The 27,770-nt window shown below is 42.1% G+C and overlaps 1 protein-coding gene and 1 long non-coding RNA gene across 2 annotated transcripts in view; one reads left to right on the top strand and one right to left on the bottom strand.

Annotated features, from left to right (window-relative positions):
• Positions 1-333, bottom strand: part of LOC138796704 (uncharacterized) — a 35,941-nt gene extending 35,608 nt beyond the window's left edge. Inside the window, exons 1-2 of the long non-coding RNA XR_011363792.1 lie at positions 247-333; positions 62-132 (exon numbers count right to left, since the gene is read on the bottom strand). This is a non-coding gene — a long non-coding RNA (uncharacterized lncRNA). The remainder of the gene's footprint in view (positions 1-61; positions 133-246) is intronic.
• The window catches only part of GFRA4 (GDNF family receptor alpha 4), a 302,580-nt gene that overhangs the window by 196,462 nt on the left and 78,348 nt on the right, over positions 1-27,770 (top strand). The window contains exon 2 of the mRNA XM_069976347.1: positions 6,522-6,599. Within this exon, the coding sequence (XP_069832448.1) occupies positions 6,522-6,599 (78 nt within the window). The remainder of the gene's footprint in view (positions 1-6,521; positions 6,600-27,770) is intronic.

A 27,770-nucleotide genomic window follows, 5' to 3' on the forward strand; every position in this document is an offset into this window, starting at 1 on the left:
TCTTTTTTTCTACCCTTTTACAGAGATAGGAGTTATAAGGCCGACATTTCTTTCTTCTCACCTGTGATTGCAATCCGGTCAAATCCTCACATTGTACGTGAACCACGGCTCCCACACTCCCTTCTGCCGATCCTTTGTAGGGAGAATTAAAATTAATTCCTTTAAGGCTTAAGGTTAAACTAGCGGCAGACCCAATGTGCCTGTGCAGTCTGGGATTATGCACAGACAGCCGCTGATAAATCTTACATTCTGATAAGGATTCATATTAGGACAATGTTTGTTTGGAGACGTCCGCCGCCACCGCTGCAGCCACTGTGTGGATTACACTGGGAGACCTGAAATTAAAGAGCAACTTTCTTAAGACGGGAAGATGATTTTACCTGTCTAGAGTCATAGTATAGTTAGTTTTAGCCACTTTTTCAACAGTAGATGGCGATACTGATCCCAGGGCCAAGCCCCTCCTAGATATTATGAATGTAAAATTTATGCTCTATTCTAGGATCGGATGAGTCTGTCATTTAGAATAACAAAACTTACTTAGCAAAACTTTACAGCAACATGTACACTCGGATAGAAAGGGGGTGGGGGCAGGAGATTTGACTGGATTCATGACAGCCAGATTCACTTCATTCAGTTGTTTCCATGACCGAGTGCAGGTGACAATTGAAATTTCATCTGGTTTTGCTTATACAGCTCAATGTGATATTAAGAGGCCATCATACCGACGTACTGTATGTCATCACCCGACTGCCCAAATACCATGTGATAATGGAGAAAGATATATTGGTTTGGTCATATTAGGGGGAGCAGGTGGGTGGGGCACCTTGCATGGCATGGGGACCTATAAGTATGGGGGTATTATTGGGGGGTGGATATTATGTGTGGCACTTGGTATTAAGTATAATGGTATTTAGGACCACTATATGTATAGTAGTATTTTAGGTGGCAGCATGCCTAAGGACTATATGTAAGAGAGCATTACTTATGAAATTATGTTTGGGGCACTCTATGGCAATATTGTTTTTGACAAAAGCTACGTGACTTTTATGTGAGTATTTTTAGAGGTGTATAGTACTGTTTTAGGTTGCTTTATATGTACGGTACTATCTTAGCTTTGGAGGACTCTATGTCAGTATTCTGCCAAGCACCATATGCAAGATACTACTTTTGTGGACACTGTGGAAGGAGCAGTGTACAAAGACTGGCATCACACACTCTGAATTTCATTATGTGGCGACCCAGGGGCTGCAGGTGCAATAACCCAGGGTAGCTAGATGTTATGTGGCTGGGCAAGATGTTGTGTACCAACTAGGCACTTGTCATGGTGGACAGGAATGGTATGCGCCCACCTCTGGATACTCAGACACACGGCTTTTGTAATAGAACAGGTTAAGGTAGTGCAGGTGTAGTACAGCAAGCTCAGGTCAATACGGAGGCTCAGGTAACAGGAACAGCTCTCTTTAGGTACAGTGTAATACACAGATAATCTCTTCACAGTTTTCTCTGGCAGTAGTAGACAAATATACTCAGCTTCTCGATGGAGTGAATCAGAAATATATATACTCTTATATACAGTACTCTTGTAGATCACAGCTTGTTGCTGGTAGATAAATAGATAAACACTTTACAAGATCCTTGAATATTCTGACTTGACTTTAGTTACTCTGATATACTGTACTTTAGGTGCTCAGTGGTGGTGACAGTTTACTGCTGGTTAAAGGTTAGGGGCCCTATCCAGACCCTTGGGTACTCAGTTGGGGGGCTGTTACTTGAAGAAGAGACTCCTATGTCCGTAGGAATTAATCTTCCGTCTATGCTATCTTATGGGCACTGAGTGACACAGGATCAGGAACATAGGCCTACTTAGTGAGAGTGACTCCTTTGGAAACCTAGCACTTGCAGTAGAGCTTTTCGGCAATCAGCTCTTACTTAGATTCTTACTTTGTCCTGGAGGGATCATCAGAAACTTTGAAGAGAATGCCACTCAACATGGATTGGGTTTTGTCCTGCGCCTTTTAACCGCAGCCTCACCATGAGGTGCTCTAGCCAGACATAGCAAGAATATCAGATGGGCTGGAAAAGGTAAAGTGTTCCACAAATGGCTCCTGGCCTACAGGCCCTGGACAAATCTCCTCAAAAAACTCTCTCAATAATGACTCTGGAATACTCTAACAGGAACACACACCCATATAGTCCTAACCCCAGTACATACTCCAGGAGGGATCTAATTGGGCAGGAAGGCTCAAAAAACCTTGTAGGATAGGTTGGGGACCACTGAGGTAGCTAACTCAGGGATTGGTTGAGCATAAAATCATCAGAGAGTGGCATAAACACATACAGTAAATACAGTATACAGTTAACCCTTAGCATAGTTTTCTCCTTCAGCCATGCAATATGAAGTACAAATCAAAGTGACAACAAGTGGTGGGAGCAGCAGACAACCTTCAGTCTCAAAGCATACACATACATAGTACCAACCTATACCTGCTCACACAGAAGCAGTAGATACCCTCTCTGGGACACTGCACAAGTGTTATGACAGGACCTAGATGTTGCAGTACCGCTGCAGGGGGGTTGGAGTGCAACAGGGAATGTTGGTGAGAAGCTCTTCTCCAACCATTTTCTGGCAACAAAAGAGATGTGTGCCCCCCATATGAGACTGCCTGTGTATTATCACTGAAATGTATAGACTTGGCATAGAATTTAGTTCACATGTGTCACGTTCCCCTCGTGTGACCCCCATGCCTACTTTGGCCTATGCTCCACCCCGTCGGCAAGCTCGGCAAGTGTCAAAAAGTCACAAAGAGTTTTCACAAATTTTTGCAACGCCAGAGATAGAGATCATAAATCCCCCCATATGTGTAAGACATCTTTTTGGGGGGACAATGGGTGAGATTTATGGTGGTCTCATTTTGAGACTCTCTTTGTTGCTCTTAGCAACCATGCAGAGTTTAACCTCCATTTTACCGTAGCAATATGAGAAATGAAAGCTGAGCTGTGACTGGTTGCTATGGGAGCTGGGATTGGTTGCTATGGGAGCTCTGATTGATTGCTAGGTTGCTATGGGCAACAAAGAGACTCTAATAAAGCTTTCCCCACTGTCTGGTACTGTCTGGTTGTTCATTGGTTGCTATGGGCAACTCCCAAAGTAAATCTAGGCCCCAATATTTGGTACTATTTTTGTGGATACTATATCTACGGCATTATGTTTAGGAACAGTATGTAGCACTATTTTTAGGGAACTATCAAATAGGTGGAGCCATCACCTATAGCACCCACTGAGATTCCAGCTTTCACTTTATAAAAGGCCTTTAAAAGGCTGGAATCTGATTGGTTGCTATGGCATACTGCTTCTCCGCAGTTATAATAAAGTTATGATAAATCTCCTGATACATGTGTAGCACTTTTTAGGGATGGTGTATAGTACAATTTTTAGGGACAGTATATTGCGCTATTGTTTATCTGTACAGCATGGCGGTATGATTTATGTACTTCATTATGAAGCCAGTGACTGTATCTAGCAGATGGTTTCCTGCCTAAGGATGCATGTAGATGTACATTATATATCCCTGCCGGTGAACTCCCCCACCCTGTGTACTCCCCCAGACCAGAGACGCATTCTATATCATAGCATTTGCATTCAGAGGCTAAGAGAGTTCACTGGCAAAAGAGACACCCAAGACCTTTGCTTTGCGTATTGAACATAGCCGAGTGAAATTCTAAACCTCCCATCCAGGGAACAGCTGGGGCAGTGTAATTTTAGGAAAAACCAGCAGAAAGGAAATCAATGCCTGGAGCAGGTAATGGGTCCGTCCTTCTATCTATGACATGTTGAGTAAGTGGATTCATAAAACAGGACAAAAACTATATGGAGCATAGAGAGGAGGCTTGGCAAGCATTATAAGCTCCCATGCTTGAAAGTCACATTTGTGGGAAGCTGGATATGTGACTCCAATATTAGTCAGAAGCTTTTAGCTTATACATTGTCAGAGGAGAATCGTGGTTTTGTGGTTATCAGGATAGCGATACCGAATTTAACTCAGGAGCTGAGCAAGGTGACCAGAGCCCTGGCACTGACATGTTCACATCATTTAAAAGAAATCACAGCTTAATATCTTTATATATTAGATGATATTAATAATATCGGGGTCCTCCATGGCCATACAGTTACTGCTGACCTAAGGCTGCAGCCACCGTTATCTTACAATTTATACCATGCATCCTAACTTTCTTGAGGTTCTTAGCTTCTTTCACTAAAATAATGGGGGTAGATGGCGGTGGCTGCTATGTAATAGTTGTTTCTGTCTGGGGACCAAGTCCAAAATATGGGCCTAGTAACGGGAAGGCTAAAATTTTATAGGATAGGAGATAACAAGCTAATTGATGGAGGTCCATCTGATGGGACCACCACTGGTCATAAGAATGGAGGAGAATTGAATGGAGAGACCTACATGTGCATGGTCAGTGCTTTATTCATTCTCTATAGGGCTTCCAAACTCTGTGCATTGTCCTCCTCATTCATCCTCCTCTGGTCTCCATAACACTGCTCTTCTGCTTTGAACACTGTGCTACAGTATGTCCTCCTCACCCATCCTCCTCTAGCCTTCGTAACAATTTTCGTCTAACTTTGGACACTGTGCTGTGTCCTCCTCACTCATCCTCTTCTGGCCTCCATAACACTGCTGCCCTGCTTTTGTCACTGTGCTGTGTCTTCCTCACTCATCCTCTTCTGGCCTCCATAACACTGCTGCCCTGCTTTTGTCACTGTGCTGTGTCTTCCTTACTCATCCTCCTCTTGCCTCCATAACACTGCTGTCCTGTTTTGAACACTTTACTGTGTCCTCTTGACTCATCCTCCTCTGGCCTCCATAATACTGCCCTCCTGCTTAAGACACTGTGCTATGTCCTACTCACTCATCCTCCTCTGGCCTCCATAAAACTTCACTCCTGCTTTGAATACTGTGTTGTGTCCTCCTCACTCATCCTCCTCTGGCCTCCATAACACTGCTGCCCTGCTTTTGTCACTGTGCTGTGTCCTCCTCACTCATCCTCCTCTGGCCTCCATAAAACCACTGTCATGCTGTAGCCAGTACCGCCTTTGTTGGTTTTCTAGTGGTTTGCAGCTTATTATGTATTAAGGCAGAAAGACTTGTAAATGTAGGTTTGGCGGGTCATGCTGGGGGACATTTACAGTGCGCACACTGAGGGCGCAATGCATGCCACTTTTGCTTGGAGAAAAGTGTATGGGTACCATTCTTGGGGGTACATTGCATGGGTACTATTGACTGGGAGAACAGTGTATGGGCACTATTGGGGGCTCAACGTGTGAACACTATTCAGTGGGTTCACATTGGGTGGTTGCTATTGACTGAGGGCACAATGTTGCTATTAAAGGGAACCTGTCACTGGGGACGCGGGCACAGAGCCCGCCCGACCCCCCAGTGCAGCCCTCGGATATTTACCCTTTCTGGCGAGTCCCGGAAAAAGAAAACAGCTGTGTCACAGAACGGCCGTTGTCTGTGAAGATCACCCCCGCTTGTACTGCAGTATTGGCCTGATGAACTTAATTTCTTTTGCATTGGAATGCAGGCACATTCTGGTATGCCTGCTTTCCAATTAACCATAGGAGACAATGTAAAGTGCGGCCAGAGCCGCATTTTACATTGTCTGCACTGACAACTTTGTGTGGCTGTTATTCAATGAAGTTTTGAGTGCGACCGCATGGAATCCCAGCCAAAGTGTAAACTATTAAAGCTACTCTTAAAAAAATCCTTCAAATCTTCAAGCTGCCACCTTCATTCCCATAGTGCACTCTGTTTCTATATATGCCATATTCTATAATAATGTTCCCCTTCTATGCAATGTATAGAATAAAATCTAAATTCACATAGTCACAATATGAGACACACACGTTCCCCCTCCAACTGCTTTGTAACGTGACCACAAACCCCGACAGCAGAGAGGCCAGCCCCTGCGTCTAAGGCTGGGCAGCCCCTGTCCCCGGTTTTAATTAATCACCATAAATCTGAATGCCTTATTTTATTGAATACATCTGCATCCCGTGCTGAGTTTTTTAGGCTGCCAGCTCATTGTACTCATGACCCCGCTGCGTGCGCTTGTATATAACCCCGCCGTGCGCGAACAAGGCAAGTATATACATTTCAGCTTTATTTTATCCTTTTGAGTGCTCTAACAGTATGTTTAGTTCTATAGAATACCTGAAAGCGCTGGTGTGTTCCAAATAGCACTTTGTCTAACAACAAAAAAAGACTGAGCTCTTCTATTTTTCTCCTTCTCTATTGCGGGGAAAAAAATGGCATCTTTGTCAATGTTGACTTGAAATTACACCGGGAGATAATGGCTTGAGACGTCAATCCGCCATGTTTAAATCGCTCCATGCTATTAGATGACCAATATATATATATATATATATATATATATATATACTGTATATATACTGTATATAGAATTAAAATTTAATAAAAAATCATTTTTTAAAAATTTCCTTTTTCTTATTCCAGCTTCAAGCAGCGGCCAGCGAAGCAACAGAAGAAAAACAGCATCGGAAATCTCGGCAAGCAACAGACAAAAGACAAAAGGTTTCTATATGGATCTATTTAACTAATTGTATCTTTAAGCTGTAAAGTGCTTCTTAAGGAAGAGAAAAAAAATCCAATTGTTTGGAGTGAATAGGGAAATCAATGTCTTGCATCTGGGAGGTAGCGCTGCCTCTCTGTTCTCAGGATGCAAACACATAGGATGGGGGGGGGGGTGAGTATTTACAGTGTCGGTAAAGAATTTTCACATAAGGGTTGGGTGAATAGAAAATATAATGACTTCTTTCTGCAAACCTATTATCTCTGTAGTGCATTAGAGTGTAATCTTTGCAACATGTGTCATGAATAGCCGTGGACTGGCTCGCCAATCTATATGTTTATCATTATGCCGAGTTACTTTCCATCTGGCTGCTGTCAAGAGACCCCGGGCCGTCCGCGCTCTATCCCAGTCCGTCTCCTGTGACATTTATAATAGCGCCATAGCGCCTTCCCAGGCTGGGTAAACAGGCTACTTACTAATTCAGCACGGCAACCTGGAACGTGGAGATAAGCGGCCGCCTTTAGAGATAAAGATATACATTTCAGCCTGCATGCATTCAATTATGAAAAAAAAATTTAATTGAAAAAAAAAATACATACAAAGTTTTCCCAAAACATGTTCATCAACAGAATCCGGTATGAAGTCAGAATAATTTTCAGGGTGTAAATAAGGATTCGCTGTGAGGACACCTGTCTGGCAGTGAATGCATTAAGTTGAGTTTCTTTTTTTTATAATTTTCTATTTAGTTCTGGCAATGTGCATAAATTTACAGCACAAAAAGGTTAACACTGATTCATAAGAAGATTGAGGAGGCAGAACGCCGGGTCTCAGACGTAGGCTGCCAGGAGTGGATTTGGGGACTATATTTAAAGAGCAGCCTGAGGGGTTGAATTGTGTTGGAACGTAAAAGGCCGTAACTTGCATATGGAAATTTCTCCCCGGCCTGTAGCTTATATTGTTAAATGTTAGACTAAGGCCCTGGTCACCTCTATGTTGTAGCTACAATCATGGCCGATGTCAGGACAGGGCTTTTACTTGGGCAAGTGCCAGGCCCACAGTGCCTTAAAGGCGCCAAGAGAAGAAGAGGGGCCCGGTGTTCTAATGTTCAGCCCCCTCATTGTAGAATGTGGAGAGCAGCCCGACAGAGAGGAAGAGGGAGAAGACTGAGCTGTAAGTGATGTGTGTCAGTCAGTCAGTGTCTGAGTGTGTCAGAGTCAGTCAGTCAGCCAGTGTGTGTCAGTCAATGTCAGTCAGTTAATGTCTGTGTCAGTCAGTGTCATCCAGTCAGTATCAGCCATTGTCAGTCAATGCAAAAGAAGAGCCCTTGGAGCTTCATTGAAGAGTCTCAAAACACAGGACTAGCCAGATATCCCTCCAGGAAGGACCCAGCCCCTGTAAGGAAGCCACCAAAACCACCATATTAAGTGGCCCTATAAGTCCATGTAATGACAAGGGAAAAACCAAGGCTAGGTAACCATCCACATACAGCTGTTTCAGGGTGTTGCCCATCATCAGTGTGGAGCAGGATTCTGGCTAGGTGGGAGCAATGTCTAGTAGAACCATAAGAGAAACAGATCGCTGATCTCAGGTCTCATTGTCAATACATTGACTTATAGGGCCACTTAATATGGTGGTTTTGGTGGTTTCCTAATAGGAGCTGCCCCTTGGCTGGGTCCTTCCCGGAGGGATATCTGGCTAGTCCTGTGTTTCGAGACTCTTCAATGAAGCTCCACGGGTTCTTCTTTTGCATATTCATGTTTCCCAGGGGGCAATGCACCTAGGATTTCACTGCAATGAGCGCTTTCACTAGCAGCCGGCAGTGTTATCGTTTGGCTGGTCTCCCTGAGATCAGCAATCTGTTTTTCTTATTGTCAGTCAATGTCAGTTTCTGTGTCAGTCAGTGTCAGTGAATCAGTCAGTCAGTGTCAGTGAGTAATGTTTGTGTATGTAAGTGGTGTATCACCTTACAAAGAGCACAGTGTGCGGATGATGGCTGTATAATGGATGTATGAGGGGCCCGCTGAGTCGCCCAAGGCCCTGCCAAAGCCTGGAGCCGGACCTGGCTACAATGCTGTGCCCAATCTCTCACATGACGGATATTATACCAGTATTGCCCAACAGACCCTCTTGACTCATAATGAGCTCTCCTGGTTTCTTTTTGACTGGAAAAATAGTATTATTTTTTTCTTACAAATGTCATCGAATTCTGCAACAAAGGCTCCTCAGGAACCTCCGACGCAGACGTGAGTCACTTACAGCACTATTTATAGCCTCACGGAAAAGGTAACGCGGCTCAACCCAGTGCACCCCATAACAACTATATCACGTGACAGATGTGGCACATTGATATAGTGTCTGCTTGCTAGAATCATCGCTCAAACACCATCCATAGCCTTTTAAAAGGGATCTGTCAGCTGTAAGTCATGTTGCAAACTGATGAAACTGTTAGGTGCTGTTAAGTCAAGGAGACATATGGGATATCATTGTATAACTGTCATATATGCGGGATGTAGAGAAATTAATTTAATCTCTGGTATAAGGAGTCAAAGAGGCTTTTCCAAGTTCCTGAATGACTACAAGCTGTAATGGCTCCCCCCCCTCTCCCCCCCCCCCCGCTTTATTGACACCCCAAGCAGGGTCAGGGATTCGAGGGGGAGTAAGGAGATGTTACATCTTGCTGCACTTCAGGGAATCAGGAACACCTCTTTACTCTTCTTACTGTATATTAAAAGCATTTTCTATGTTCTGGAAGCACAGACAGAGATATGAAAGGTACAAGGTATCTCCCTGATCTAACAGAGACAGTGGGTTGGAATGTGAATTGCTGCTCACTAGTGATGAGCGAATAGTGAGATATTCGAATATTCGTACGAATATCCCGCAAATATTCGAATATTCGATCGAATTAAAGTCTATGGGAACAAGTATTGGATTAGTGAAAAACATCTATTTGACCATTTGGAGGGTGAAATCGGAAGCTGGGGGATATGAACGCCTATCGAATATGTATCGAATATTTGGGGGATATTCGTACGAATATCGAATATTCGAATATCTCACTATTCGATCGAATATCTATTCGATCGAACAGTATTTGCTTATCACTACTGCTCACAGATTCCCTTTGATTCCAAGCAGTGGACATGCTCAGGCTAATAGATAATAGATAGATCACCCATAAGCAGTATTTTACATGTGTATATAGCATAGCATGTATAAGTCTCCAGAGCTATTTTCACTATTATTTATCCTGTACTGATCCTGAATTATATCCTGTATTATGCTGGTATCACACCTTGTAGTTTTTTGAAAACTACCACTGCAGTTTTTGTGCCAAAGACAGAAGTGGACATGTACTTCTCTTTCCTGAGATGAATATGAGATAGAAAATACTGGTTACAAGTGCTAGTGCAAAAATACTTCACAATACTTTGAGAAGGACTTTAGGATAGGCTTGAGTAGAATAAGAAGGAGAGACTTGTGTGCAAGGGTAGTATCGTGCCGGGCAGGAGCCGTTATCTAATTAGTAACGATACTCTGCTGTACTGTGTGTGGAAAGTATAGAATCTTAAAGAACTTCTCGTACTCAGGTTTAAATATAATTTTATATCTGACCACCTTCTGCCTACACAGTATTGGAGACCGTCCTGTGAGGTAGTACGAGTCCTAGGCCTTTGTCTCTAGATTGAGCTCCCAGTGAAGACTACTCCCATGTGGAGGAGCGTCTGTCAGTAAAGTACATCGTCTTAATGCATCTTTGCTTTACTGGGGATCAGTCCCCAGATTTGTCACGAGCAGAGAGCAGAGAACAAAGGATTATACAGTGGGAGCTGTGTGAAAGCCGTATTCAGAGATCAGTGCTGACTTCAGAGGAAAAGGCCCAGTGATGTAGCTGTAAATTAACTCTTTGTTGTCCTGTTTTGGTGCCTCATCTCCCTCCACCCCTCCCCTCTCCATAGAAAATCATGATAAAAATGCATTTTTCGGTTAATAAACTCAATTATTACAAAATTTCTTACAATCGCCTGTACTATTGATTTCTACAAGAATTTTTTAAATGACAGTGACACTTTAAGAGCCTTAAGAGAGAGGGTAGAAGTGTACAGAGTGTAGGCACAATTAAGTTACATAGTATAGTAACATATAAGAACACAGCTTAAAGGGGAAGTCTGGGCAAAATAATTTAAAGATATTTTATTGGCCAACAAGAGTTATGAAAATTACTAATAGACACTTATTATGGGAATTGCACCTATAATGCATTTTCTCTGCACTTACTACAGCATGGCGTGTTCAGGTCTGTGTAAAGTTGGTGATGTCACGCCACATAAACTGCCAACTCCTGCTGCAGCGGTGGGACAGACTGGAGCAGCAGGAGTCGGCAGTTGATGTGACGTGACATCACCAACTTCACAGAGACCTGAACACGCCATGCTGTAGTAAGTGCAGGGAAAATGCATTAAAGGTGCAATTCCCATAATAAGTGTCTATTAGTAATCTTCATAACTCTTGTTTGGCAACAAAATATCTTAAAATTATTTTGCGTTGACTTCCCCTTTAACCTTACCACATAGACTGCAGCTGGGCACGGGCTAGTGAGACACCTAGTGGCTGTAGTGGAAATCACAGCTCACAGTACTTGGTGTGACACCTGAGAGAGTTACTTTACCTGGTTGGCATAAGAACTTAGGGAACCACCTGTGGTGGGACACCAAATAGGTACACAGTAGAAACGTTAGTGCACCTCTGCACTATAATACTTTATGTTACCTAAGATCAGTATAAGATATATCACAGCTCCCGCTGTTTGATCTTCTGGTCCCGATTATGTTACTGTTTTGCTGGCTTCCAACATCAGCAGAAGTCTCCAGAATGGGAAGACAGTCGGGATCAGAAGATCAGACAGCAGGAGCAGCAGGGTGAGCGAGGGAGGGAGGGGTGAGTATGGCTCAATTGTTGTTTTATGTCACAGAGAAGCAGTATAATCTTATGTATATTCATTCTATGCATAAAAGTTAACTACACTCATACATATAATGTTCTTTAAGTCTTATTTAATATTCCACATCTAACAAGAAGCAAATACTGAAATGTAATCCAAGAAGCATGTATTCTTTCATAGTGATGGGATATAATATAACAGGCTATGATATAATAAGTCTAACGTATCGCAGTGTTACATCAGTGTAATAGGAGCAGTCAGCGCTCAGAGATATTATCGCGTGGACTGATTGATTTTTTATTATTAGTTATTCCCAAGGCTCCTCCATAGCAGACAGATAGTGTTATAATACAGGGACACGTGTGAACATCCACATTTAGCTTCATATTGTGTCTGGATTCATTTTTCAGCCTATGATTGTCAATAGCTTTTACCACTGAGAAATAGGGGTCAAATATGGAATTAAATACTATATATTCTATATTTATATACTATACGGAATTATATACCTTATGCTCTATAATGATATACTATATGGAATTATATACTATATACCTTATACTCTATAATTATATACTATATGGAGTTATATACAGTACTATACACTTTATATTCTATAATTATATACTATATGGAATTATATACTATATACCTTATACGCTATAATTATATACTATATGGAGTTATATACTATATACTTTATACTCTATATACAACATAGAATTATATACTATATACCTTATACTCTATAATTATATACTATATACTATATGGAATTATATACTGTATATACTATATGGAATTATATACTGTATATACTATATGGAATTATATACTATATACATAGTTACATAGTTACATAGTTAATACGGTTGAAAAAAGACACATGTCCATCAAGTTCAACCAAGGAGGGGATGGATACAGGGAAGGGGGAGGGGTGATAGGTTCTATACATATGCATTTATATTATTTTGCTGTAAGAACTTGTCTAGCCCTGTTTTGAAGCCCTCTACTGTTTTTGCTGTGACCAGATCCTGTGGTAGACTGTTCCACAGATTCACAGTTCTCATGGTAAAGAAGGCTTGTCGCCTCCGGAGATTGAACCTTTTTTTCTCCAGGCGGAGGCAGTGCCCTCTTGTCCTTTGAGGGGGTTTTACCTGGAACATCTTTTCCCCATATCTCTTGTAGGGGCCATTTATATATTTAAATAAGTTAATCATATCTCCCCTTAAACGTCTCTTCTCCAGAGTAAACAAATGTAATTCTTTTAATCTCTCCTCATAACTAAGATGCTCCATTCCACTTATTAGTTTAGTTGCCCGTCTTTGTACCCTCTCCAGCTCTAGAACGTCCTTTTTATGAATCGGGTTCCAAAACTGGACAGCATACTCCAGATGGGGCCGCACCAAAGCTTTATAAAGCGGTAATATTATATCCCTGTCCCGAGAGTCCATGCCTGTTTTAATGCATGACAATATCCTGCTGGCCTTAGAAGCAGCTGCCTGACATTGTGTGCTGTTCTGTAGTCTATTATCTACAAGTACACCCAGATCCTTCTCCATCAGCGACTCTCCCAGAGTAACTCCCCCTAGGACATATGATGCATGTGGGTTATTAGTACCCAGGTGCATAACTTTACATTTATCCACATTGAACCTCATTTGCCAAGTGGACGCCCAAACACTCAGTGTGTCTAAGTCATCCTGTAATATCTGCACATCCTCCATAGACTGTACTGTACTACAAAGCTTGATGTCATCTGCAAAGATAGAAACATTGCTGTTAATTCCATTCTTAATATCATTAATAAACAAGTTAAACAGAAGAGGGCCCAGTACTGACCCTTGGGGTACACCACTTATTACCGGGGACCATTCGGAGTAGGAATCATTGACCACCACTCTCAGGGTACGATTATTAAGCCAGTTTTAAATCCAAAACAGGAGTACGTGGAGCCTCGGTTGCGAGTTCCAAAACACGGGATAGCCAGATATCTCTAGCCTGTTGCCGCGGGGTGCCTCTATGATAGGGAGAGCGCCACACCACCCTGATAAATAGCCCCTTAAGTCCGACTCGGTTGCGAGTATTGGAACATAAATAGGGAAACACAAGGGTGGCCCCTTTTGTCAATGTCTAACTCAAGGTGTGAGTATTGCGATCATGACAAGGACTTGCCAAGGCAGGCTTCCATCCACAGACAGCCGTTTCAGGGTTTTTGCCCCTCGTCAGTGTGGAGTAGGATTCTGGCTAGTTGGGGCAATAGCAAATTGACCAACAAAACACAGTAATCACTGAAGGAGAACAGTGAAAAAAAATTCCAATGAAGTACTCAATCAAGAGTCTCCACTGATGACCCCAAAAATTTAAATATGCAAAACAGGAGTCCGTGGAGCCTAGAGTTAGACATTGACAAAAGGGGCCACCCTGGTGTTTCCCTATTTATGTTCCGATACTCGCAACCGAGTGGGACTTAAGGGGCTATTTATCAGGGTGGTGTGGTGCTCTCCCTATCATAGAGGCACCCCGCGGCAACAGGCTAGAGATATCTGGCTATCCCGTGTTTTGAGACTCGCAACCGAGGCTCCACGGACTCCTGTTTTGCATATTTAAATTTTTGGGGGATCAGTGGAGACTCTTGATTGAGTACTTCATTGGAATTTTTTTTCACTGTTCTCCTTGAGTTCAGTGACAACTGTGTTTTGTTGGTCGATTTGCTATTGCCCCAACTAGCCAGAATCCTACTCCACACTGACGAGGGGCAAAAACCCCGAAACGGCTGTCTGTGGATGGAAGCCTGCCTTGGCAAGCCCTTGTCATGATCGCAATACTCACACCTTGAGTTAGACATTGACAAAAGGGGCCACCCTGCTGTTTCCAGTGACAACTGTGTTTTGTCAGTTTTCAATCCAGTTACACATTAAACTTTCCAAACCGATAGACTTTAACTTACCCATCAGACGTCCATGAGGAACTGTGTCAAACGCTTTTGCAAAATCCAGGTACACGATATCCACAGCCGCGCCGCCATCCAGGCTTCTACTCACCTCTTCATGGAAACATATCAGGTTGGTTTGACAGCTTCTGTCCTTAGTAAAACCATGCTGGTTATCACTTATAATACTATTAGCCACTACATATTCCTGGATGTAGTCCCTTATAAGCCTCTCAAATAGTTTCCCCACAATGGACGTTAAGCTTACAGGTCTATAGTTACCTGGGGAAGTTCGAGAGCCCTTTTTGAAGATCGGCACTACATTTGCCTTACGCCAGTCCCTCGGCACAATACCAGTAAGCAAAGAATCACGGAATATTTCATACAAGGGTAGAGAAATTACAGAACTGAGTTCCCTAAGAACGCTGGGGTGTAATCCATCAGGCCCTGGAGCTTTGGTTACATTGAGTTTATTTAATTTATCTTGGACCATATCTATAGTAAACCAGTTAAGTACATTACATGTGTTAGCAGCAGTGGCCCCACCCACCTCAGTACTGGCTCCACCCACCACAGTTCCATCCTCTTCTTTTGTATATACAGAACTGAAGAAGCCATTAAGTAACTCAGCTTTCTCCTGATCCCCAGTTATTAACTCCCCGTCACCATTATTTAGGGGTCCTACATGCTCTGACCTTGGATTTTTTGCATTAATATATTTGAAGAATTTTTGGGGTTTCTTTTGCTATCTATGGCTACCTGTCTTTCATTGTGAATTTTTGCTGCTTTTATTACATTTTTACAGGTTTTGTTGACTTCTTTGTAATGTTTAAAGGCTACAGCTGACCCCTCTGATTTATATTTTTTGAATGCCCCTTTTTTATCATTTATAGCCCTTCTAACCTCGGTTGTAAGCCATGTGGGATTGGATTTTAACCGTTTATATTTGTTACCCATAGGAATATATTTGGCAGTATACTCTATAATTATATACTATATAGAGTTATATACCATACTGTATACTTTATATACTATATGGAATTATATACTATATACTTTACACTTTTTAATTATATACTATATGGAATTATATACTATATATTTATATACTTTATATACTATATGGAATTAAATACTTTATACTCTATATACTATATGGAATTATATACTTTATACATACTTTATACTTTATAATTATATACTATATGGAATTATATACTGTTTGAAATGAAGCTGGTATGTTTTTCTGGCTATGTTGCCTTCTATGAGCAAAGTATTAAAGACAATAATAGAACGTTAAGGGGTTCTCAGGTGATTTTATTATTTCCCCCCAAAACTAACTGGTGTCATAAAGCTATACAGCTTTGTAAATAACTGCTATTTAAAAATCTCCAGTAGTTATCAGCTGCTGTATGTTCTGCAGGAAGTGGTGTATTCTTTCCAGTGTGACACATTGCTCTCTGCTGCCACCTCTGTCCATGTCAGGAACTCTCCAGAGCAGGAGATGTTTTCTATGGGGATTTGCTACTGCTCTGCACAGTTCCTGACATGGACAGAGGTGGCAGCAGAGAGTACTGTTCCATCCGACAAGGAGTGGCATTGAGCTCAAAGGCAGCTGAGCCTAGTGAAGTGCTTCGCTTTGCTAGTACTATAAACTCATTCATCCCAAAGTAGAAAAAAATTACAAATCTGTATAACTTTCTGACACCAGTTGATCTTAAATACATTTTTTTGTACAGGGGGGCCCGGGGGGCCCGGGGAGCTACAACCCCCCCCCCCCCCACAGCTTCCTGGGCCCCCCTGCACTTAAGGGTTTCTTGTCGGCGCATGTAATAGCAATCTTTAGATCATCCGGGCAGCCCATAGAATTTTCCAGCAGTCTGCTGCCACCAATCCTGTTGCACGCAGCAACGGCAGAAGATCCAAGTCATTTGTCTTACAACATGTTGAAAGACAACAAAACACAACAATCAGTCATCATCGTGTATGTGGGCTAATCGTTGCCTTTTATTACACAAAGCGTTTATCGTCCTTAATGGTCAATAATCGGCCAATTACAGCCGATAATCGATTTGTGTAATAGGGCCTTAATGCATAGCTATATATGGAGGTCTGTGCAGCAGCACTGACAGGAGCAGAGGTGTCTCACAGGTTAAAGTTCAGAGGAGTAAAGTCCTCAAACAAGAGGCTGCCTATGGTGTTAACCAACAAGGGTTAAAAATACAGTAAATCAGAGTGCGTTTATAGTGGCTGCTGCCAGAAACCTTTATATATTGTTGGCAGCATTTCTGATTCAATATATTTTATAGAAAATTTTTTCCATTTTTACAAAGATATAACAGAGTATCATCACATCTTGATCCATATGTAACACAGTATGTGACGCTTATGTATTAGCATATATATATATATATATATATATATATATATATATTTATATATATATATATATATATATATATATATATATATATATATATATAAGAGTAATGTGTTATCATATCTTATACTCACACTTAAACGTTTTGATTATCAATAAAATTTGCAGCATTTCTATAAGACAGTTCCTGCACCGGGTCCCATGAACCTTTAGCTGCACCCCTGGCCCCAGGTATGACCATGCTTGCCTATACCATCACCCCTCACCTCGCTGTGCAAATTTCCGAGTCTATAAAGTGCAACTAATATATTCCACAAAGCGTAACAGTGTCTCTTGTCTTCATTCAGCGCATTGTTCCGTATCCACACAAATGCAGAGAATGTTATTAAATAAGAGCATCTGTCACTAGCACTGCCATGAAGGAGGCTAGGAAGGCTAGGAAGGCTAAGGGATAGGATTCTGCATGGGAGATGAATCATTGTCGTGTGACCTAGCTAAGACTTTTTTGTTTATTCAAGTACGTCATCGCTTTCCGATCAATACCCTGCTTTAAATTGCAGCTTTATAGTTTAATTGCCGCCTGCTAGTTAAGACCAGGGATTAGCATACATAGATACAATACACTACTTAGAAAGGATCCCTAGACTTCAATAGATAATGTGGACAGAGTGTACCTGAGCCAGACTGCTCATATCTCCTATTGAGTGTGGACTGCTTTGGCGTTAGCGTAGGTTCATCTGACGTGTCTTTCCATTGGAAATATAAGCTACATAATACACATACCCTCCAATTTCTGACGCGTATTATACGCATATCTTTTTCTATATATATTGGCGCGGGTTAGCTCTATTCAGTGTGACTAATCTGCACCATGGCTTCTTGATTTTTCATAAATGACGTCACTTATCCACGTGTAGGCCCACTGGAGTAATGCTTCTCCTTCGGACGATGGAGACGTACAGGCCATTTATGCTCTACTGAGAAGAAGGATATGCAATGCAGCTCTCCCATGCCATATTTTTAGGAAAAAGCATGTACAGGAGTTGGGAATTTCCCTGGAGAATGGGACATATATTGTATTGATATAGATTGGCTAATATATTGGTTGTTCTTTGTTGTGTTGTAGAGAGGAGCCATGCTGGAGATGGGCCATTATAGCTATATATCCACACACCACAATCAGGGAGTTACCATAGCAACAACAACTGCCTCCTTAGTGAACTACACTAGCTAGAAAGGTCCAGAAAGAGGGCGGAGCTATTCTAATGAGCTCCCCTCAAGAGGCAGTTGGCACAGGAATTCTTGGGTTAGTCGAGCGCAGCTGTAGCTGGAGTAACAACCACTGAGGGGACTACAGCCTGTGAGGAGATTTATTGGAGTCAGCACCATAACTAAAGAACATAATGTGACCTATGGGAGTTGTTGAGCCAAGGAGCTTATTTTACAGATGAACTTACCAAGAGAGCGAGCACATGATCTACTTACTCATCAAGGTTATACACTGAGGGACAATTTCTCGACATACTCCTAGTCATTTCTGGGATCCGAAACATTGTGGGTTACAGCCCGGGCCAGATACCCCTAATGGAACTACCTATCTAACTCACAAAAGGGCGACTCCACATACACCAACAATCTGCATTGCAACAACAGTGACCCATCTCTGGCAGTCGGCCACGTAGAGGGATGTTAAGCACAAAGAAAGTAAAAAATGCAAGTAAAAGTCACTGTTGCACCTCACTGCCTGAATTCCCTGTTGTTGTGTGAATTATTCTGCACCTCATAAGCATTAAGAATCAACCATTAACACCTCAGACAGCAGTAATAGAGAAGCCGCGGGATAACTACAAGTACCATCATCGCCAAACACCTAGGTGCAGTCCCTCTCTTTAACCTTTGTGGTAGTATTTACCTTAGGAAGAGGGAGAGAGTTATTACCACTCGGCCTGTGACAGAATATGTTAGTTTCTTCATCATAACCTTTATCCTCCTTGAGATCCCCTCACTTCAAGCTGCTACAAAGCTACCTTCAAAAAGTGGTATCAGAAAGGCTGCTTTTCATATCCTTCTTATCCATGGGATTTTCTCAAGACAATGCTTATATGTCAAGGCCTTAAGGTGCCCATACACTTTTTTACTTATGTTGGCTGAACCCACTGATCGCGGTATAAAGTGTATGGGGCTCTCTCCAAAGTCCACCGACAGATCTGAGAAGATAGGGGTTGGGCATGATGGAATTTCATTGCCGGAACCCTTTGTTCTCAGAGAGATTAGCCCTGCCAGAGCTGTCTGAAGATGAATGTCAACCTTTATACTTTTTACAAAAAAAAAAACCTGAACCCTAAAGATCTGATGGTGATTCTGATTTGGTTCATATTCGGGGAGTCCAAATCTTGCATAGAAAGATTTGGATATGAAAAATAGCTCTCACACCACCTTGGGAAGGTGGCTTTATTTCACGTCAGTTTTTCACTCCATCTAGGAGTCATAGAACATTGACAAGGGAATAGTGATTAGCGAATACTGTTCGATCGAATAGATATTCGATCGAATAGTGAGATATTCGAATATTCAATATTCGTACGTATATCCCACGAATATTCGATAAATATTCGATAAGCATTCAAATCCCCTAGCTTCCGGTTTCACCCTCCAAATGGTCAAATAGATGTTTTTCACTAATCGAATACTTGTTCCCATAGACTGCAATGGCATAGAATATTCGAATATTCGCGGGATATTCGTATCAATATCGAATATTCAAATATCTCACTATTCGCTCATCACTACAAGGGAAATATGCCAAGCCAAAAATCTCTCCAAAAGGAAAGACTGCCCAATTGCAGACAGCTGAATGGCTTTTAATTGTCAATGCATCTTTATGATGATCTCCTTAAGGTGAATAGGATCCCTTTGATAACCAAGACCAAGGTCCCTTTTCTTGGTGAGCCCATTAGTTATCAATGTTTTTGTCCATCTTCTATTTACCTTAGTCTTCACTCTGGTCCACACCCTTCTATATATCTATCTTGTCCACATCTCCATGAGACCAATTCCACATTTTGTGTCCCCCGTTTCTCTTAGGATCTTCGAAACTGGACTGTTGGCTTATATAACTTGTGTATTATGCCGACCTAGTTGCACTGAAGCCTAGGTCATCTCTTCTGGGCTGGTTCTTGAGTAATACAGGAGAACATTTCTCACCATGACTGGTTTGGTAAAGATGTAACTGAAAAGTTTTAGAGATGGAATGAATATATATAAGCTATCCCTTTATGACCCTCGTGTGAGGTTTTTGCCATGGATTGAATTTGTTTGGATGGAACCTAAACACCCTTGTCGTAGAAGATCAGACGTCAAGTTGTTCCCCCGTGACAGACTCTCTTACATTATTAAGATCAACGGTTGCCTATTTCATCTGTTAAAGAGATTTGACCAATTTGGTTCTTTAAACAAAGCCTTGTCATAAAATGTCCGGGCCATATTAAGTCATCACTCATCGTCTAGTGAGATTTCAGATATATTGACAGCACCTCATAAATTTCCTAGTCATAACCCATTACACGGCTGACACATCCTCCGACATTTAATGATTCGTATAATAGTCATCTCTCTCGTCTCCAAATGACAGGGAAATTGGTGTGTACCTTCATCTAATTGCGACACTCGCAAAATCTCAGGTGACATAGATAAAACAATGTTTCGGCTGTACAGAGGTAATAGATAAAAGGATGGTGCTATCCTCTAAGGGGTGACTGTAAATATCCTAATATGACAGAAGGCTAATTGCCGGCCATGTATGTGCGTGACCTGTATGGTTAGAGATTATCGAAGATCACCTTTCCTCATGGGTGGGATTCACATTTTAACAAGGGGTCCTGTAGTTTGAACGCAAATTAATACTGTGACATTCATAGATTTATTTGCATTGGAAATAAAACACTTGTTCTTATGGTAGTATAAGGAAATGTCAATGAGCCAACCAACTAAATTTTCAAAAAAAAAGTAGGATTTTTGGGGAATGTTGGTGAAATGTTGGTGAAAAAGTCAACATTGACATTGTGCACCCTCTCGTTGATAGCCCAGAGCATGGCTCCCCTCTCATTCCTTATCCCCGTGACAAGGAGGCGTCCTCTACATCTAGAGGGAAGAAGGTTTCACCACCAGCATAGATGCAGATTCTTTCCTGTAAGAGCAGTGAGACTATGGAACTCTCTGCCACATGATGTTGTCATGGCCGATTCATTAAATAAGTTCAAGGGAGGCCTGGCTGCTTTTCTCGATAAATATAATATTATAAATTATGGGCACTAGATTTCATGTGATAGGACTTTGATCCAGGGATTTATTCTTATCGCCATATTGGAGTCGGGAAGGAATTTTTTCTGCCTGTGATGGGAGAATTGGCATCTGCCTCATAAGGGTTTTTGCCTTCCTCTGGATCAACACAGTCGGGTTCCTGTAGGTTGAACTTGACAGACTCTTGTCTTTTTTTAACCTTATTAGCTATGTAATTATCTGTTTCGATCCCCACCAAGGTAAATGGTAGGGTTGGGCGATTAATCAAATTAATTAGATTAATTGGCCCAGAATTTTGGAATCAATTGCGGGCAGGGCAGGACGACGCGCTACAGTGTAGAGCGGGCAGCGTAGGACAGTGTGGGGTGGGCGGCACGGTACAGTGTGGAGCGGGCGGCGTGGGACAGTGTCAGGCAGGCCGAACAGTCCCCCTCAGTCTCCCTTTGTCACCCCCAGTCCCCCTCTGTCACCCTCAGTCCCCCTCAGCTGCCCCAGTCCCCCTCTGTCACCCTCAGTCCCCCTCAGCTGCCCCAGTCCCCCTCAGTCACTCCGAGTCAACCCCAGTCCCCCTCTTATACCCCTAGTCCCCCTCAGCAAAATTTTTAAAAATCGAGAATTTATTTTTTTTTGCCATATCATCCAGCCCTAGTTAATGGTCTCATTCCTTGTCTCTTGCCTGTCTTCCCATCTCATTCTTAGTCCCCAACCTGGGTCACCATGTCATTACTAGTGGTAGATGTAGAGGTGCCTGGCCAGCCCTAGGACATATAAATGCCTGATGAAAGTCTGGTGGTTGGTACCCTAAATAAAGGGTAACTGGGTAAAATAAAATCCATAGACGTGTGGTTAATCTCAATCATAGCATATTCTTGGCTTTGTTTCCAGATTGTTGCTGTACTCTAACTGCTATCTATAAGGTAGGAACCAGAAGCTAGGCCGTACCAGGAATAATACATAAAAGGACATAAAAGTAGTTGAATAAGCCAAGGATCATAAAGTCACAGAGCTTTGCATACAGAACAGTAGCTGGTGGTTCAGTAGGGTAGGCCGATGAGCCATGGATTCAATAACAGTGATCAAACAGCAGAGAGCAAAGCAGAAGAGAAGTGGCATAAACCAGGTCTACAATAGCGAAAGAACACAGGCCTGGCACAGGAATATACATCGGCTGCTGGTATTAAGGCCAGAGTATTGCTGCTTTACGTGTGGCACCTTTAGCTCTATGTATGAGGAGGCAGCCATGTGTTCCAATATACATTATTGTGTGGTACACTACCGTTCAAAAGTTTGGGGTCACCCAAACAATTTAGTGTTTTCCATGAAAAGTCACACTTCTTCACCACCATACGTTGTGAAATGAATAGAAAAATAAGAGTCAAGACATTGACAAGGTTAGAAATAATGATTTGTATTTGAAATAACATTGTTCCTACATCACACTTTGCTTTCGTCAAAGAATCCTCCTTTTGCAGCAATTCCAGCATTGCACACCTTTGGCATTCTAGCTGTTAATCTGTTGAGGTAAGCTGGAGAAATTGCCCCCCACGCTTCTAGAAGCAGCTCCCACAAGTTGGATTGGTTAGATGGGCACTTCTGGCGTACCATACGGTCAAGCTGTTCCCACAACAGCTCAATGGGGTTCAGATCTGGTGACTGCGCTGGCCCCTCCATTACCGATAGAATACCAGCTGCTGCTTCTGCTGTAAATAGTTCTTGCACAATTTGGAGGTGTGTTTAGGGTCATTGTCCTGTTGTAGGATGAAATTGGCTCCAATCAAGCGCTGTCCACTGGGTATGGCATGGCGGTGCAGAGTGATAGTCTTCCTTATTCAGAATCCCTTTTACCCTGTACAAATCTCCCACCTTACCAGCACCAAAGCAACCCCAGACCATCACATTACCTCCACCATGTTTAACAGATGGCGTCAGGCATTCTTCCAGCATCTTTTCATTTGTTCTGCGTCTCACAAACGTTCTTCTTTGTGATCCAAACACCTCAAACTTGGATTCATCCGTCCACAACACTTTTTTCCAGTCTTCCTTTGTCCAATGTCTGTGTTCTTTTGCCCATCTTAATCTTTTTCTTTTATTGGCCAGTCTCAGATATGGCTTTTTCTTTGCCACTCTGCCCTGAAGCCCAAAATCCCGCAGCCGCCTCTTCACTGTAGATGTTGACACTGGTGTTTTGCGGGTACTATTTAATGAAGATGCCAGTTGGGGACCTGTGAGGCGTCTGTTTCTTAAACTAGAGACTCTAATGTGCTTATCTTCTTGCTTAGTTGTGCAACGCGGACTCCCACTTCTTTTTCTACTCTGGTTAGAGCCTGTTTGTGCTGTCCTCTGAAGGGAGTAATACACACCGTTGTTGGAAATCTTCAACTTCTTAGCAATTTCTCGCATGGAATAGCCTTCATTTCTAAGAACAAGAATAGACTGTCGAGTTTCAGATGAAAGTTCTCTTTTTCTGGCCATTTTGAGCGTTTAATTGACCCCACAAATGTGATGCTCCAGAAACACAATCTGCTCAAAGGAAGGTCAGTTTTGTAGCTTCTGTAACGAGCTAGACTGTTTTCAGATGTGTGAACATGATTGCACAAGGGTTTTCTAATCATCAATTAGCCTTCTGAGCCAATGAGCAAACACATTGTACCATTAGAACACTGGAGTGATAGTTGCTGGAAATGGGCCTCTATACACCTATGTAGATATTGCACCAAAAAACAGACATTTGCAGCTAGAATAGTCATTTACCACATTAGCAATGTATAGAGTGTGTTTCTTTAAAGTTAGGACTAGTTTAAAGTAATCTTCATTGAAAAGTACAGTGCTTTTCCTTCAAAAATAAGGACATTTCAATGTGACCCCAAACTTTTGAACGGTAGTGTATATTATCAAAATTAAAGGGGTACTCTGGTGATTTTTATTTTTATTTTAAATCAATTGTTTTAGAAAGGTATAGAAATTTGTAATTACCTTTATGTAAAAATCTCCAGTACTTATCAGCTGCTGTACAGTATGTCATGCAGGAAGTGGTGTATTCTTTCCAGTCTGACACAGTGCTCTCTGCTGCCATCTCTGTCAGGAACTGTCCAGAGCAGGAGAGGTTTTCTATGGGGATTTGCTGATGCTCTGGACAGTTCCTGACATGGAAAAAAGTGGTAGCAGAGAGCACTTTGTCACATTGGAAAGAATACACCACTTCCTGCAGAACATACAGTACCTGATAAGTACTGGAAGACTTGATATTTTTCAATAGAAGTAAATTACAACCCTGTATAACTTTCTGAAGCCTTTTAATTTGTAAGAAAACATTTTAAGTTGACATTAAGGACTTTCAATGATAATTTCAATGGAATCACCTCTCCAAGACCAACGCTGGTTCCATTACCTTGGCGTTTGTGGTCAGCATTAAAGGGGTAATCCAGTGCTACAAAAACATGGCCACTTTTGCCCCACTCTTGTCTCCAGATTGGGTGGGATTTGAAACTGAGTTCCATTGAAGTGAATGGAGCTTAATTGCAAACCACACCTGAACTGGAGACAAGAGAGGGGAAAAGTGGCCATGTTTTTGCAGCACTGGATAACCCTTTAATGTCCCATGTCTGCCAAGATGCATAAATGCTATAGATATAGATATAAATGCTGTATCCATAATGAGGAAACATGTAGACATTATGAGGCTGTCTACTGGCAGATCTGGTCTCTGCTCCTGCGTTCCCTCCTCCACAGTGCTATAATCCATGTAATTGCAGAATAAATGCTCTGACAGATGTTCCTTCTTTTTGACCATATTAAGCTGCTGTATTAAAAGCAGAAGCCAAATAAAAGTGTACTGTTTTATCTGACAATTAGTCTAGTAATTGCCGTACAATGTGACAGAGATTCTGCCAATGGAGTAAATTGTTTTCCATCTAAAAAAAAAAAAAAGTCGAAGCCACTGTGCGCAGGAAAGCACAGACGACTATTTTCATCATCCCACTATACGGATTCTTAAAGGGGTTATCCGGGATTAGAAAAACATGGCTGCTTTCTTCCAGAAATAGCGCTACCCTTGTCCTCAGTTTGTGCGAGGTATCGCAGCCTAGTTCCACTGGAATGAATGATTCTATATAACCCCATCAATACTATATATATCCTGTTTTTATCATTATCTTTTACAAAACTTTGCATTGAAAAAAAAAATATATATATATATATATATAATTTTTTATTTTTTTTATTTTTTTTTTTGTAGTTATACATTTATTTTTGTTTTTGATTTATAATAAACAGTATAGTATAAATCCTAATTATAATTTCATTAAAGGGGTTTTCCAATTAAAACGTACTTGTCCCCTACTTGTCTCAGCTATTTCCGACAACTCCATAGACAATGAATAGAGCCACGGGTCACATGCCGACCCACAGATGTATTCAAACCAAAAGAGTCGTTTGCCAATTTGGAGATCACCAGGGGCCACAGAGGTTGCACAAGTGGGTGGGGCACAAGTAAGTTTTAATCAGAAAACCCCTTTAATATAGTAAATATATGAATAAAGTATAATAATTTATTCAACTTTAAAGGGATTATCCAGGATTAGAAAAAGCACAGCTACTTTATTACAAAAACAGCCCCACCCCTGTCCTCAGGCTGTGTGAGGTATTACAGTGCAGCTCCATTCACTTCAATGCAACTGAGATGCAAACCCCCCCACCCAAACTGAGGTCAAGAGTTTCTGAAAGAAAGCAGACATGTTGAATCTTGAAAGCAGAATCTTATTTTCCCAAAAATAAGACACCCCACCTACTCTACCCTCTAACCTAAAGTAAGGCACCCCCCGAAAGTAAGGCACCCCCTACTCTACACTAGGGCAAACCCCGAAAGTAATGCACCCCCCATTCCCCTTCCGCCACACTACCCACAACCTAATCCCCTCGGGGCCCTCCAAAACCGTCACCGCAGGCAGTCTGGTCCATGGTCCCCACGTCCTCTGCACGTCCCGGCGCGGATAGTCACGCCGCCCCACTCCTGACCCAACGCACACACGCGCGCCTGAACCGATGCCGATGCACTCCTGACCCGCAGCTGATGGTGAGTATTCTGGGGATGTCTGGGTAGAAGTTTTTTCCCCTGCACACCCCCCACCACCCCCACCACCACTGGGAGAAATATAAGACATCCTCCGAAAATAAGACATAGTGCCTCTCATGTCACTTTAAAAGTGCAGTCGACTGTAGCTCTCTGTTGCTAACTTTTGGGGAGTACCTTGGCTTCCTTAAAAAGCCTTAAAACAGGGATGGGGGGAACCTTCGACCCTCCAAGTGTCCCCCAGGGTCACCTATCATCCGTACCACGGCTACTGAATGGAAAACTTTCTTTTTTACGATCTATAAACCGGGACTTTATAACTCAGATTTACGATTTAGAAATCTGGGGAGACGAGACGTGATTTTTTTCTCGATGTATCTAGTTAGAATCTAGTTTTCAGTAAATTTTCCCGCTAAGCACAATGAATAAGAATTCTGGCTTGGAAAGGGTTTCAGACACTGGTTCGCTATCGCTATTGATTGATGTTAACTTAAAGGAGTCACATAGTCCTGGTAGAACAATACAGAGGGCCACGATGGGAGGATTAGATGAGATCACTTATAATGCACATATCACATAGGGGACATGGAGGCGACAATGTCTCATCCCGCCAGATGTAATAATGACACATATTGTAAGTGACAGACACAATCCCATTACACTATAAACAGACTTCCTCACTCCGCCTGACTAATTCATGTTTGCTGCCCATGATCAATATTGATCTCCCCTTACATCTGTATTACACAGGAACCTGGCAGGTCGAGCTCTGGGGAGGCCGTGATTGACACCCCTCATCCTAAGCTCGGAAGAACTCGCCATTTATATTAATGCCGCTTCCCGCTAGTAACAAAAGCAACGTAAAAAAAAATATCAGCACCGCCATGGAAATCACATCATAATTTAGAGATAAACACCCGGCCGTCCTTGTGTTCTCATCAGCCGTAATGATTTATTTGTCATCCCGGCTTTATCCATTCCGCCGGCGTCCTCCGCCCAGTATTCGCTCTTTACTTACTTCTAGAACTTGCTGCCGAGAATTATGAATAGTCTTCCCTAAATAATTAATTAGCCTGGAAATTAATTTGCATAATTTATAAATTTGCGCAGTCGGATGGCTTTAGTGTATCTTAGGTGCATCATGGGGTAAATAGAGAAGAAGAATTTATAGCAAGGAGTTGTCCAAATAAGAAAACCAATTTGTAATACCTTATTGCCGGCCCCTGATCGGGACCCCCGTCTATTAGAGCAGCCCCAAAGAGAACCACATCATATCTGTGCATTATGAGAGCAAATGAGAAAACAGAAGCAGGCACTCACCAACTGTGTGCGTCTTCTGGTTGGTTTATTGGAGGTTACTTCATTAGTACAGGGAGGGGGGAATATGGAGCAAATACGTCCTCACAGGTAGACTGTCTACCCCTTCATACTCCGGCTTCTCCATCATCATACTACTACCCCCTTGATCCTTCTGCGTCTCCACCATCATACTACTAGCCCTTCATCATACTACTACCCCTTCATCTTCCTGCCCCACCATCATCATAGTACT

This window comes from Dendropsophus ebraccatus, chromosome 7 (assembly GCF_027789765.1).
Source record: "Dendropsophus ebraccatus isolate aDenEbr1 chromosome 7, aDenEbr1.pat, whole genome shotgun sequence".
Lineage (NCBI taxonomy): Eukaryota > Metazoa > Chordata > Amphibia > Anura > Hylidae > Dendropsophus > Dendropsophus ebraccatus.